Source organism: Danio rerio, chromosome 5 (assembly GCF_052040795.2).
Source record: "Danio rerio strain M-AB ecotype USA chromosome 5, GRCz13ab, whole genome shotgun sequence".
Lineage (NCBI taxonomy): Eukaryota > Metazoa > Chordata > Actinopteri > Cypriniformes > Danionidae > Danio > Danio rerio.
The window spans coordinates 9,920,374-9,934,738 of NC_141025.1; the positions used below are offsets into that span (position 1 = coordinate 9,920,374).

At 37.2% G+C, this 14,365-nt stretch overlaps 1 protein-coding gene across 2 annotated transcripts; it reads left to right on the forward strand.

Annotated features, from left to right (window-relative positions):
* The first annotated feature begins 61 nt into the window (after positions 1–61).
* Positions 62–9,774, forward strand: LOC147843849 (uncharacterized). 2 transcript variants are annotated; one of them, XR_015944598.1, is made up of 8 exons: positions 62–402; positions 3,901–5,250; positions 5,381–5,778; positions 7,208–7,350; positions 7,635–8,013; positions 8,558–8,734; positions 8,847–8,935; positions 9,457–9,774. XR_015944598.1 is itself a non-coding variant. In XM_087253156.1 (6 exons), exons 1-6 carry the CDS (start codon positions 261–263, stop codon positions 8,951–8,953), a joined length of 2,826 nt encoding a protein of 941 aa, XP_087109282.1. In that variant the 5' UTR covers positions 62–260. The 2 variants fall into 2 exon arrangements, 1 of the variants encoding a protein (XP_087109282.1); XM_087253156.1 differs by lacking the exon at positions 9,457–9,774 and having other exon boundaries at positions 3,901–5,778; positions 8,847–8,953.
* Positions 9,775–14,365: the final 4,591 nt, after the last annotated feature.

The window sequence follows — 14,365 nt, forward strand, 5'->3', positions numbered from 1 at the left end:
AACGCGTTCGAATTTATGACGCAGTAGGAGACACATAGCCTCTTACAAACCAAATTACTCCATTGCTCTTATTTGACAAGTAACTAGTGAGTTTGTACAAAGTTTGCTTTGAATAATTTGCTTTTCTTACATTGTCAATTGATAGCGTACGGTTTATTGAGGCTTACTCTGATAAACTAGCCTTACTTACAGTAAATTTCAGTGTTTATTGTAGGTGTATTTAACATTTCTCATATTTAAGTGTACGGAAACTAATCCTAATGTTATTTACCGTACTCGGAGCTATTGCTCTCTTCCTGAGAGAAAGAAACATCAGTACCACCGTCTCAGGTCAAGATGAAACACTGGACCATCAAGAAGAAGGACTGGTCACGGTACCACCACCTGTGACCAACACTGATGGTAAATAATGTTGTGTGTTTAAAGAACATGTACCTCATTTTGTACACTAGAGTCTGTGTAGGGCTCTACACCTGTTTTACCCTACTGTAAATATTATTTACTAAAAAACAAAGTGAATATTAACACAGGCCTAATGAAAACCGCTCTACACAGGGTGTCAAACGTCTCACAAATGTGTCTAATATGGTGCCAACAATGATATAAAATAATAGTTTTGTCTTGTTTCTAGCCCAGATATCTCAAAATTCTTAAATCAAGAATCTTTTTTCTAGATGAGCGAAAATATTTCCTGGTTTTTAGAAATAATAAGTCAAAATTAAGTAATTTTTTCCTTAAAACAAGCAAAATAATGCTTTGAAATACATTTTACTTGCCCTCTGGCAGATTATTTAGCTTGTTTTAACGAACGCTTGTTTTGATATAATTCTGAAACAAGAAAATATTTTTACTTACTAAAATGCTTCTTGATTTAATGTTTTATATTTGGACTAAAAACAAGACAAAAACTAAGTAAAGTATTTTTGCTTTGCATTAAGTTTTTTAATTATGCATTGGTAATCTGTAAAGACAAAATCATTTTCTCTGCTTCAAGATGGAAGGGTTAGTTCACCCAAAAATGCAAACGCTGTTATTAATTACTCACCCTAACGTCACTCCAAACACCTAAGACCTTCTATCGTCTTCTGAACACAAATGAAGATTTTTTAACATCCTAATTTGTGTTATAAAATGAACAGAAAAATGTTGTCTACTGCCATGCAAAATTAATAAATAAAATCTCAATGTGCACAGGGAAAAATAATATGCTAGATTTCCTTAAGAATATAATGCATCACTTTTGCATGCCTCTTTATGAGTATCCTAGTAAATGGTTTTGCTCAAATTTATTGGTTGGTGTAACCCAATGTTTTAAGCAGTTTTTGTTTACAAATTTAAGTTATTTCTACCATTAAAGTTTTGTTTACCCAATTATAAAATCTTAAGCTCATTTTAATTAAAAATGTTTAGTTCTTAACTTTAAAATACCAAGTCACTTATCAGTTAACGTACAATTATATACATTACAAAAGGTGGAAGAAGCAACAGATAACAGGAGAGTATTCAAGTAAAGAACTTCTTTATTAAGCAAATGCATCTTAAAACATTTCTTAAAGCATTTTTAGTTGTCCAAAAAATTGCAAAAATGTAAAAAAAAAAAATGTACTGCTTTAATATAAACAATTGTTCAAAAACGGTTTCAAGAGTATTTTAAAAGCTGTGCTTGTCAAACATTCAATGGGCACCAAAAAGAAAACAAAAAGATCATTTAAATACGATATTATACATTACTGGGTGTCACGGTGGCACAGTGGGTAGCACAATCGCCTCACAGCAAGAAGTTCTCGACTCAGTTGGTGTTTCTCTATGGAGTTTGCATGTTTTCCCTGCATTCGCGTGGGTTTCCTCCGGGTGCTCCGGTTTCCTCCACAAGTCCAAAGACAAAGTATAGGTGAACTGGGTAGGCTAAATTGTCCGTAGTGCATGTGCGTGTATGGTCACAATTTTCGATATGTGCTCTTCAATGTCCTGCTGGCCTGTTTCCCCACAGGTGTCCTGAAACAAAACAATAAAACAAAATGTAGATTTGATTCGACACCCCTGTTAGATTCCTCGTCTCTACTTGTAATTTACTGTCATCTACTGGTGGCATCTTAACACCACTAAATCCTTTAGGAATATGTCCTTTATAGTTTTTACATGTAGTTGTTTTTGCCAAGCTTAGGGTTATTTTATTCATTGTTATATGACACAAAATATAACAGCTATAAGTTCATACTGACATGTATTTATACAAAACAAATCATTAAGTTCAAAGTGAATTAGATTATGAACAGTAAATTCATCATGTGACATTTTTAATTTAAGGCATAATAGGCCTAATTTAATGGCTGAAAGGAAGATCTCAATATCCAGAAGCCTAATATCCAGTGTCTAACCATGAACGTAAAGGGCACCTATAATGAAAATCATCTTTTGTAAGCTGTTACGACACAACTGTGTGTAGGTATAGTGTGTCCACTGTCATATTAGAGTGATATAAACCCAATAAATCTCTTTTTTTTCTGACGTTAAAATACAAAGCAGGTTCTGTTTCCCAGCTGTCTCTTTTCTTTTTTTTTCTGCTGGACATTATGAGCGCTGCTCCATTTAAGCCCTCGCCATAGTAGTCATACTAATAGCAATCATTTCCATCTGTTTCAAGCTAAGAATATTTGAAATTACATATCAACACAACAAAACCGAGATGTGATCACAATCTGAGCATTTGCGATCAATATACTTCACCCGCAGCTGCTTTTCAGTCATTTATAACCCTCATGCCAATGTCAGAGCTACAATTCACTGATGTTTTCAGAGATTTAACATTAGTCATTGGTGATGATGTTATAGCGGGTTAGTGTCTGCTTTTATATTTGGTGTCGGATTAATATTTGCTGAATATCTGTTTGTTCACTTCTGCTATTTATACTCTGATTTGCGTTTTAATTAGTAAATTTTTTTCCACTTAACTGCAAATTAGAATAGAAACGGTATAAAGAGCGCAAACATACTGACAGTAATAGATACTGTACATTGTTATGGGTCAATAATGTTAATAATTAGCACAAATCCATCAATTTCCCCTTTCTGGCTGCTCTTTCTATGACTGAATTATGGAGAAGCACTGTTCATGTGTGTTTCCTCGTCGGTTAGTAATGCTATATTTCATTGCACAACATAATCAGGCTTTTTGGCTAAAAATAGAGAAATCTCAGTTTAATCAGTTATTATTGGGTTATTTTGGTTATTTTAAAATGTCACCTCTCCTGCTGTGCATGAACTAAGCTGTTGATTGGTCAGTGTATGAGGCGGCTAGGCTAACCAAGCTTCAATTTTGATTAAGTTATTTTCTAATCGGTTGCTTATTATGTGGTGAACATACTCCTGTAATGCATACTGCAGTCTTGTTTTGTCTGGCTTTCTCGGATATCTCACCTGTTTGCCAAAAATGACTAATTATATCCATGGGAATGTCCGACACCAGCGCATACACATTACAATAGACGTGCCAGGCACGAAAGCTTGACAGGCGTAGCAACAGTTACTAAGGAGGGCGGGACTTAGCGAATGGTCTATTATCTGATGGGTATGTTGAGCTGAACTTTTACAGACACCTTCTGGAGACACCAAAGGCTTATCTTACATCTTGTAAAAGGGGTCAAATAGGTGCCCTTTAACAATAAATATTTGGATGACCTGATTATATATACATTCAGCAACTCGATTAAAATCACGATGCTGGTCACAGCAAAAACATCCCTGCATGTGCACACACTAACCAACAACTAAAAGTAGAAAGAAATGACCCTAAAAGTCACTTCACAATTGACAGCATTTGATTATATCAATTGTAAACACTGGATAAAGGTTATTTAACTAAAACTAAAATCTTTTGTTTCATATTATTCCTTCCTTTAGGTCGAGAAATCGGTGACTGGTGTGAAGAATCATCTTTGCATCTGGAGGAACAGATCGATGTTCAGATTGAGGAACCATCACTGGAGGAACCTGTTGATGGTCAGAGTGTGGAACAATCACTGGTAGAGCCTGACAGTGTTCACGGTGAAGAACCATCACTGGTAGAGCCTGACAGTGTTCACGGTGAAGAACCATCACTGGTAGAGCCTGACAGTGTTCACAGTGAAGAACCATCACTGGTAGAGCCTGACAGTGTTCACGGTGAAGAACCATCACTGGTAGAGCCTGACAGTGTTCACGGTGAAGAACCATCACTGGTAGAGCCTGACAGTGTTCACGGTGAAGAACCATCACTGGTAGAGCCTGACAGTGTTCACGGTGAAGAACCATCACTGGTAGAGCCTGACAGTGTTCACGGTGAAGAACAATCACTGATAGAGCCTGACAGTGTTCACAGTGAAGAACCATCACTGGTAGAGCCTGACAGTGTTCACGGTGAAGAACCATCACTGGTAGAGCCTGACAGTGTTCACGGTGAAGAACCATCACTGGTAGAGCCTGACAGTGTTCACAGTGAAGAACCATCACTGGTAGAGCCTGACAGTGTTCACGGTGAAGAACCATCACTGGTAGAGCCTGACAGTGTTCACGGTGAAGAACCATCACTGGTAGAGCCTGTCGATGATCACAGTGAGGACTCGGCCAGCTCCTCCAGCAGTAATGATGTTCCTCCAAACATTTCCTACGCTGAGTCCAGCAGTAGTGATGACTTCCCTCAAGAGTTTTCCTCAGCCGGATTCAACTGTAGTAGTGAGCTCACTGCCAGCTCCTACAGCAGCTTCTTCTCTGCTGAGTCGGGCTGTGGTGATGACCCCTCCACAGATTTTCTGTCAGCTGAGTCGGGCTGTGGTGATGACCCCTCCACAGATTTTCTGTCTGCTGAGTCGGGCTGTGGTGATGACCCCTCCACAGATTTTCTGTCTGCTGAGTCCGGCTGTGGGGATGACCCCCCTCCAAATGTGGTCCCTGCTAAGCCCGGCTGTAGTACTACCAAATCTCCAAATGTGGTCCCTGCTAAGCCCGGCGTTCATTTCAAATATCCAAATGTGGTACCTGCTAAGCCCGGCTGTAGTACTACCAAATCTCCAAATGTGGTCCCTGCTAAGCCCGGCGTTCATTTCAAATCTCCAAATGTGGTACCTGCTAAGCCCGGCTGTAGTAATATCAAATCTCCAAATGTGGTACCTGCTAAGCCCGGCTGTAGTAATATCAAATCTCCAAATGTGGTACCTGCTAAGCCCGGCTGTAGTAATATCAAATATCCAAATGTGGTACCTGCTAAGCCCGGCTGTAGTAATATCAAATCTCCAAATGTGGTACCTGCTAAGCCCGGCTGTAGTAATATCAAATCTCCAAATGTGGTACCTGCTAAGCCCGGCGTTCATTTCAAATATCCAAATGTGGTACCTGCTAAGCCCAGCTGTAGTACTACCAAATCTCCAAATGTGGTCCCTGCTAAGCCTGGCGTTCATTTCAAATATCCAAATGTCGTACCTGCTAAGCCCGGCTGTAGTAATATCAAATCTCCAAATGTGGTACCTGCTAAGCCCGGCTGTAGTAATATCAAATCTCCAAATGTGGTCCCTGCTAAGCCCGGCGTTCATTTCAAATCTCCAAATGTGGTACCTGCTAAGCCCGGCGTTCATTTCAAATCTCCAAATGTGGTACCTGCTAAGCCCGGCGTTCATTTCAAATCTCCAAATGTGGTACCTGCTAAGCCCGGCTGTAAAGATGTTGCTAAAGGTGCAACCTGTAAGACAAAGGACGCTGATCCACCTCAGCCAATGAAGCAGAAGGATAAAGACACAAACATCATTGGTAAGTTTACTAGCATGACACCCTAGTCACCCAACACACATGCATATTTTAATAGTGTTTTCATCACTTTTATGCTTTAAACTGGCTGTAATAGACTGATTTCACGCGGCTGCCATTTTTAAAAGCGAAATCGAGACTGCGGTGGAAAGAAACCCGGAAGTACAGTATGGTTGGGAGTTACATAGGAACGTTGTGTAGCTGGCTGTTTATCTTATCAGCGAAGAAAAAGTGGAACAAATTTATCATTTCACCGTCTTCACAGTGACCCGAAGGTCCGTTCTGAATGAATGGTGAAAATAAAAAGGGATATCAGAGCTCATTTTCAGCTAAGTTAAGGGAAATGGCACTAGTTATCTAATGTTTTCTTTCCCAAACACACGTTTTAGATGCCATTTATCAAACTCAAGTTAATGAACTGATTCTATCACCATATTAGACTTGTCACGATACTGAATTTAAAGAAAAAACGTCTATTTCCTGTTAACATTTAAGGCACTGTTGATGGCTTTCTTAAAACAGCGCTGATTTGCCATTGTGTTCACCAGTGCTCAACAGAAATGCTTGTGATTGGCCGAGAAGGTCATCAGTTTAACATCCGTTGTTTATCGAGTACAAACACAGACGAGCGAACTGCTTGATGACTCGACTGATCTTCACGGCTGCTTCGCGCTCCAGACTTCGTGTATCTGTGTTTGCACTGGGTGAAGAGCGGTAAACTGAGTGCAAACACAGATACACAGAGACTGGAGCAGCCGTGAAGATCAGTTGAGTCATCCGTGCTCAGCGGCGCTTTAATGTTAGCGGAAATGGACAGTTTTAAAACTTCAATACCGGGACAACACTATTACAGACAACACGAGGATGTGCTACAGAGGACTGCAGTGTTTTATCACTCACCGGGTTACATAGGCTGAAGCAGGAAAGCGTCCCCTCAGTGTTTAAACTAGTGCTATGAACTGAAGCCCAGGAGGACACTTGAGCATATTACTCTTACAGAGATTGTGATGTTGTTTGATGCTTAATTGCTTTCAATTGTTTAAATTAAACTTACTGATTGATATTAAAGTGATGTTTACACCATTTCTGCATTTTAAATTCTTATAATAATGCACAGCATGTTACTGCAATGTTTACAGTGCTGGTCCTATACTTCCTGGTTTCTTCCCACCGCAGCCTCACTTTGGTTCTTTAAAATGGCGGCCGCGTGAAATAAGCGCATACACATTTTGTCCAGGGATAGCTGATAACTGAGATGGAAATATCTATATAAATCATAATCAAATATATAGGGAAGACAGAAAAAGAAGGATTTAGATGATGGGGTTAATTCTGCTGTGGTAACCCCTGATGGAGCAGGTAGTTTTACACAAAGGTAGCACTGTCACTAATTCACAAGTTTTATTAACTTCTCTTATTTTTCTTTTTACAGAGATCAAAACAAGGAGCTATAAAATTGGAGCTAAGCTGGGCAAAGGAGGCTTTGGAACTGTTTTCGAAGGAACCCGTTTACAAGATGGCCAACATGTTGCAGTGAAAATTGCCACGTTCGAGGTCAAGCGATTCATCCGTGTTGTAAGTAGTCTGTGCTCTTTGCTCTGAATAACTGTGTCTATTTCAAACATGTCAATTTAGAGGTGCTGTGTGTACATTTTTGACTCTTTTAAAGTACATAAATACCATAATATGTTTGCAGATATTTTAGAAATGTGCTATGTGTCAGTTATTCTCCTTTATAAATGTGTCTGTCTTTGTTTTGCTCTTTATGATCTGCCCACTGCTTTTTATGATAGACGTCAGCAACAGTTTTAACAGGAAATAACTTTATCAAACGATCTTAACAACTGTCTTTCTTCTAGGATGGATTTGACCAGCCACTTCCAGCGGAGATCGCTCTGCACTTTCTTGCCAATAAAGGCATTAGGGTTAAAGAAATTATTAAGCTTCTGGAATGGAAGGTGGAGGCCGATCGCTACATTATGATCCTAGAGCGGCCCATAACCTTTATGAGCTTAGATGAATATTTAAAAAACCACAGTGGAAACATCGGAGAGGACTTGTTACGGAAAATCATGTTCCAGACAACAACCGCAGCTCACGCGTGCTGCAAACGCAATGTGTTTCACCGCGATATCAAGCCTGACAACTTGCTGTTTAGCCCACTGACCTTTGAAGTCAAATTGATTGACTTCGGGTGTGGTGAACTCCTAACTGAAGGCTTCTACTCTGACTATTGGGGTAAGTAAATCCCTCAAAGCTCTAAGGAGCTCTTGTGATGGCTCAAGGGTCACATCTGTTGTTGTTTATCTATACCAGAGGTGCCAAGGCTCAGTCCTAGAGGGCCGGTGGCCTACAGAGTTTAGCTCCAACTACTTTCAACACACCTGACAGAAAATGTTTCAAGAGTTCACACTTAGCTGATGATTGATTATAAAGCTTGTTTGGCATGCTCATAAGCTCATAAGAGGAGTAGGGGTGGAAGAAGGGATTCTTCAAATCGAAGATGGCTGTTATATGGAACTAGAGTATTTATAGTGGCTTAGGAATCGTCTGATTGGTGAATCATGAATTGAATAATGTAAGGCCGGCTGCAAGCAATAAGCAGGTGATCCTGTCGAAATTAGTTTATAAATAAACTTCACTTAGAATTCTTTGATTAGCTTGTTCAGGTGTGTCTGATTGGGGAGAGTTAAACTCTGCAGGACACAGATCCTCCAGGACCGGGTTTGTGTACGCCTGGAAATTTAGATGTTGTGCTAATGGAAACACATTCTTTTTTTAGGCACATTAAAGTACTGCCCTCCAGAGTTTAGAAAGACTGGCATATACTACGGCGAGCCAGCGACAGTGTGGTCACTCGGGATTCTCCAGTATTTCCTAATGTTCCGAAAGTATCCAGAAAACCGTCAACTCCTCAAGTTGAAAAGCGGTTATTTTCAGAAATATGGATGGTCAAAAGGTGAGATCTGCACTTCAGCTAAAGAGAGTGGTGTTGGACATTTTGAATGTCAATGAAAGGTTTACAATTTGAGGTAATAATTACATGCATCTCTTCCTCTTTTTCTACACAGAATGCAGCGATTTCATCACCGGTTGTCTGCAGATTACCTACAGCGATCGGCTAAAGTTGCATACACTCCGTGTCCATGCCTGGTTTAAGGTAATGAATAGATTTTGATGTCAGTGAAATTAAACTGTCATGAGCTGAGTTTCCATCCTAATGTGAAGCACATCTTCTCAAAGTGCACTAAATATATATATTTAGTATTTATAAATGCGGATTATGTGCTAATGATTTCCATCAAGTTGGTCGAGCAGCTTATCTGTAGTATTGGTAACCTCATAACCAACAGTAAACAAGTGTACTTGAGAAATGTTCGCTACATCAAGGTTAATTTGACAAATGTATTTCCATCATGAACCCTTTTACACACGAGTCCAAAATGACCTCAAGTGAGCATTAAAACGTTTTTTGAATTAAGGGATTTTTACTGAAACTTGTTTCTCATGTGATACTTAAGAAGAAGCATTAACACAGGCTGATGGAAACCCAGCTAGTGTCAGATGACAGTCTTGTGTTCTTAAGTTTTTTTTTACTTGACATTTATTGCTTTTCTTTTAATGATATGTCATTTGTTTAATGCATTAAAGCTGTAAACCTGATCACTGCTTTTGTTTCAGGAGGAGAACGAGCAGTAATGAGGAGAAATGGCATTTAGCCAGTCCAACCACACCACCACAGTCCTTTAGCTAAACATAACTTCATCCATTACAGAGAGAAAAAGCTGAACATAATTTGGTTCTGCATTGTTACATCTCTCCTATTTTTCAACATGTACACTGGCTCTAATTAAATTTCATATAAAGAAAAAAAAAAAGAAAAAAAAAGCACTTAACAGTCTAGAGTAGACCTTCATATAGTGTACATACTCCTTCCCGCACTTTAATTTCAGCTTTTGCTTTAACTCTTGCACTTCCATGTGCTAAAATAAAATGTATAATAAAAAAAAAAAAAAATATATATATATATATATATATATATATATATATATATATATATATCAGTCGTTCCCAGTCCAGGTCCATATATTTTGGGTGTCTCTTTCTAAAATATGTAATTTGAGCCAGAAGAGAGAGACTCCCGACCAATGACTACTGGGATCAACTGATATATATACAGGGTTTCCAATGAACATTATCACTCACCAGCCAATTCGGCCACAAAACTGTAAAACATTAATAAATAAAACAATAAAAAAGTAAAAATAATAAAAATTAAAAAACATTAATACATAAAACAATAAAAAAGTCAAAATAAAAAAATAAAAAAACATCATTATAAATTAAACAATAAAAAAGTAAAAAAAATATTAAAATAAAATAAAAAACATCATTAATAAATAAAACGATAAAAACTGGCTGTATTGAAATATAGTGTTATATAATGTTGGCTATGTTATTGACCAATCAGAAATTCTTCTAGAAACAAAAAAAAATTAATAAATAAAACATAAAAAAGTAAGTTATGTTATTCATTATTCATCCTCATGTTCATCTTCAGAAGTATTTTTACTATTTTTATTTTTATCTTAGAGCTCCCTCATCCAGACTCAAAGTCCACAAAACATCCTCAAAACCTACAATATGCCTTCACATAAAACAAACATTTTCATTCCTAGTTTCTTCTCCTCAGTGTGATTATAGGACACGCGTTCACAAGCACTGTGCAGTGACATACACCTCTCTGGATGCCTGCGCACGACTTCCTCTCTTTAAAAAAATGCACAAGCGCATCCAGAGTTGTATGTCAGAGGCACGACATGTGAACGCGTGCCCTATACTGACACTGAGGGAAGAAACTGTTGAATCAAGTTATTTTGTTTTATGTGCAAATTAAAGTATTCTCATTGTCTGGAATCTTGCTGTCTATGAAAGATTAAGGAGCTTTCTTCATTCAAATATCTTCATTCGTGTTCTGAAGATGAATAAAGTTCCTACCTTTAGTATTTGCTTTAAATCTTTAATAAATAAAACAATTTTAAAAATAAATTTAAAAACATCATTGTAAATAAAACAATAAAAACTGCCTGTATTAAAATATAAATCTATAACTGGCCATGCTATTGACCAATCCGAAGTTCTTCCAGAAACTAAAAATTAATAATAAATAAAACAAAAAAAGTAAGTTATGTTATTCATTACTCATCCTCATGTTCATCTTCAGAAGTATTTTTACTATCTTTATTTTTATCTTAGAGCTCCCTCATCTAGACTCAAAACAGACAATAGGCCTTCACATAAAACAAACATTTTCATTCACAGTTTCTTCTCCTCAGTGTGATTATAGGACACGCGTTCACAAGCACTGTGCAGTGACATACACCCCTCCGGATGCCTGTGCACGACTTCCTCTCTTTAAAAAAATGCACAAGCGCATCCAGAGTTGTATGTCAGAGGCACGAAATGTGAACGCGTGCCCTATACTGACACTGATGGAAAAAACTGTTGAATCAAGTTATTTTTGTTTTATGTGCAAATTAAAGTATTCTCATAGTCAGAAATCTTGCTGTCTATGAAGGATTAAGGAGCTTTCTTCATTCAAATATCTTCATTTAGTGTTCTGTAGATGAATAAAGTTACTACCTTTAGTATTTGCTTTAATATTGTCCTCATATACAACCTTGTTTAGTCTAATGTTTTGCTAATGTGGTATATGATTTATGGTTGGAGGACATCATTTATTGACTGGTGGTTTTGTGTGTAGTTGTAGTTTGTGGTGAGTGATAATCCAAACCCTGTATATATAGGTGGCGAGGTCCGTTCCTCCACGTGGTGCCACTGGAAACTGCCCATCTTAAAGGTGGTGCTGAGCTGAACACGGACAAAAACTGACATTAGTCTGAGGCGACAAGCCTCACAAATGATGACAATTATGAATTTTGTACTAAAGTTTGAAATAAAGCCACATTTCCCAGCTAGCAAAATTAATGTGGCTCAAATCCAGCCCAAGATCCAAAGAAAATCGGCACTCTGCCACTTTAGCTCTCAAAACATCTTTAATGTCAATGTCACAACGTTTCGACCGACATGGTCTTCATCAGGTAAAGCATTACAAATGGGAGTACTCAAATCCAGCCCACACCAGACACTTCCCAGGTTTAGCAAAAAATTGTGGCCCAGATTTGGCATAAATCTGGCTCAGCAGGCATTCACCCGGCACTGGCATACAGCTTGAGGGCCAAACATGGCCCTGGTTTTAAGGTGGCACAGAAAACTTGGGCCAGATGTAAAGATTTAGCCCAGATGTTAATAATTGAAATGTGGGCCATGTAAGTTTGGCCTATCTTGACCCACATTTAAAATACATTTTTATTATTTTCAAATAAAGAAAAAAAATCTACCAATCAGGTGGCTAAGAGAAAAAGCACACCCCATAGCACATCTAAAGTGCAGTGATACAAGGGTTTATCAAATTCATTGCAGTGACATGCCAACATATCTGGCCATAGACTCACATTCTTAAAAGAAACGGTTCTATAAAGAACCAAAAATGTATCTATCAAGCGCTTTAAATATGGAACCCCAAAAAGGTTCTAAATAGAACCATTTTAAGGGTTCATTAAATAGAACCCCAAATGGTTCTTTAACTCTAAAAAGAAACGGTTCTATAAAGAATAAAAAATGGTTCTATCAAGCGCTTAAAATATGGAACCCCAAAAAGGTTCTAAATAGAAAAATTTTAAGGGTTCATTAAATAGAACCCCAAATGGTTCTTTGAATTCAAGTTACATGGTTCTATTTAGAACCATTTGAGGGTTCTTTATTTATTATTGAATTAATGTTATTTATTAATAATTAAAAAATAAAACCAATGCAGAAAATTCTAATTGTTTAAATTGATTCAATTTATTTAACAAAATAATTTTTAAATAATATTTAAAATTGCACCTCTGCACACTTGACTGGAAACTGGAGCACCTGGAGGAAAGCCACGCTAACACTGGGAGAACATGCAAACTCCACAAAGAAATGCCAACTGGTCCAGCCAGGACTCAAACTCATGATCTTCTTGCTGTGAGGTGACGGTGCTAACCACTGAGCCCTGATCTGTTTCTCCAGCACTAAATCCTCCAACAACAGCACTCCACATTTAATTCTTTACCTATGTTTGTCCTGCATCTTTGTTTATTTCAAAACAATGATGAAAATAGACACACTGCTAATATAAGACTTGTCACTGCATCTACATCTTGTTGTTTTCTGGTGATCTGAAGTGCTTCTGTTATCTTTATGCTTTGGATAAAAGCGTCTGCTCAATGTACATCTGTTTTAAATTTCAATCATACAGTATCAATGAAAACACAAAGAAATCAGATTTTTGATTTGATGTGTGTACTCATTTCATTAGCCACAGTCAGTGTTATCAGCAGTGAAATGTTGATCAAGAACACACTGTAAGATAAATAATATTTGTTGTTTTTTTTTTTACCTGAATTTCCTCTGAAAATAAAGACAAGCGATGAAAATCACTGAAGATGTCTGCTGTGGATGTGGTAAACGTGTCCAGTTTCTAATATTCTCCATATGCTCGATTCTGCTAAAAAACAAAACAAAGAGAGAAACTTTAAACAGCTCATTTGTGTCAAACATTAGAAGAATCCCAGCATCAGAAATAAACAGACAGTTAAAACAACTCAGATTAACAGTTTTATATTGATTATATAAATATAGATACTTTTGCTAATCTGATTTATTGGCAAAACTAGAACTAGTTTAATAAAATAAGTAGATGAATGAGTGCAGCCCATTGAATGTGTGAAGAGAAAACATCAAATAAAATTCATGGACACCATGCATACAAAATAAGAGATTTAGATTAGAATACTAGAGGGTGTAATTGTATTTGCAATACCTTGTTGAATTTGATTATATTGTTTTATTATCCTGTATATGTTATGAGTTATCTATTATGTAGTTTTCTGCAGTACACATGGTTGTTATTTAATTAGAAACATTTCTAATTTTCAAACAGGATGCTCATTTATGCTGGGCACTTTACATTTTTAGAGCCATTTGTTTTGCAATCACCAAGGAAAGTATTCAAATAAAATTAATCATGAACCCTTTAATCCCATATCATGATCTCTGCAGTGAATATTCAGAAATATCGTTAAACAAACCTGCAAGAATCCGCTCGCTGCTTACTTGTTCTTGTAGGTTTTTCAGTCGCATCACATTCTCATGTGTATTTCCTCTGCATCCTATTAAACCAAGAACAGGAGTGTTTAATTTTTTTTTTATTTATTTATTTATTTTTTTGCGTGTTTTATATTATTAAAATACATTACAGACACTTTGACATGTGCAGAGATAGACCCTAAGTGCTCCTACTCTTGGTAAGGGCCTTTTTTGTCCAGTTTGAATTCTCATTCCCATTTTAAAAAAGTGAAAAGTTTATTTCTGAGAGCATTTTTAGGCTTTTCTCAAAATCCAACAGAGACAGTGACATAATAAAAGATGTCGATTCATCCACATTTCACACCATACATTAGAAGTCACCTCCAGCACACTGACTAAAACCACACAAAAA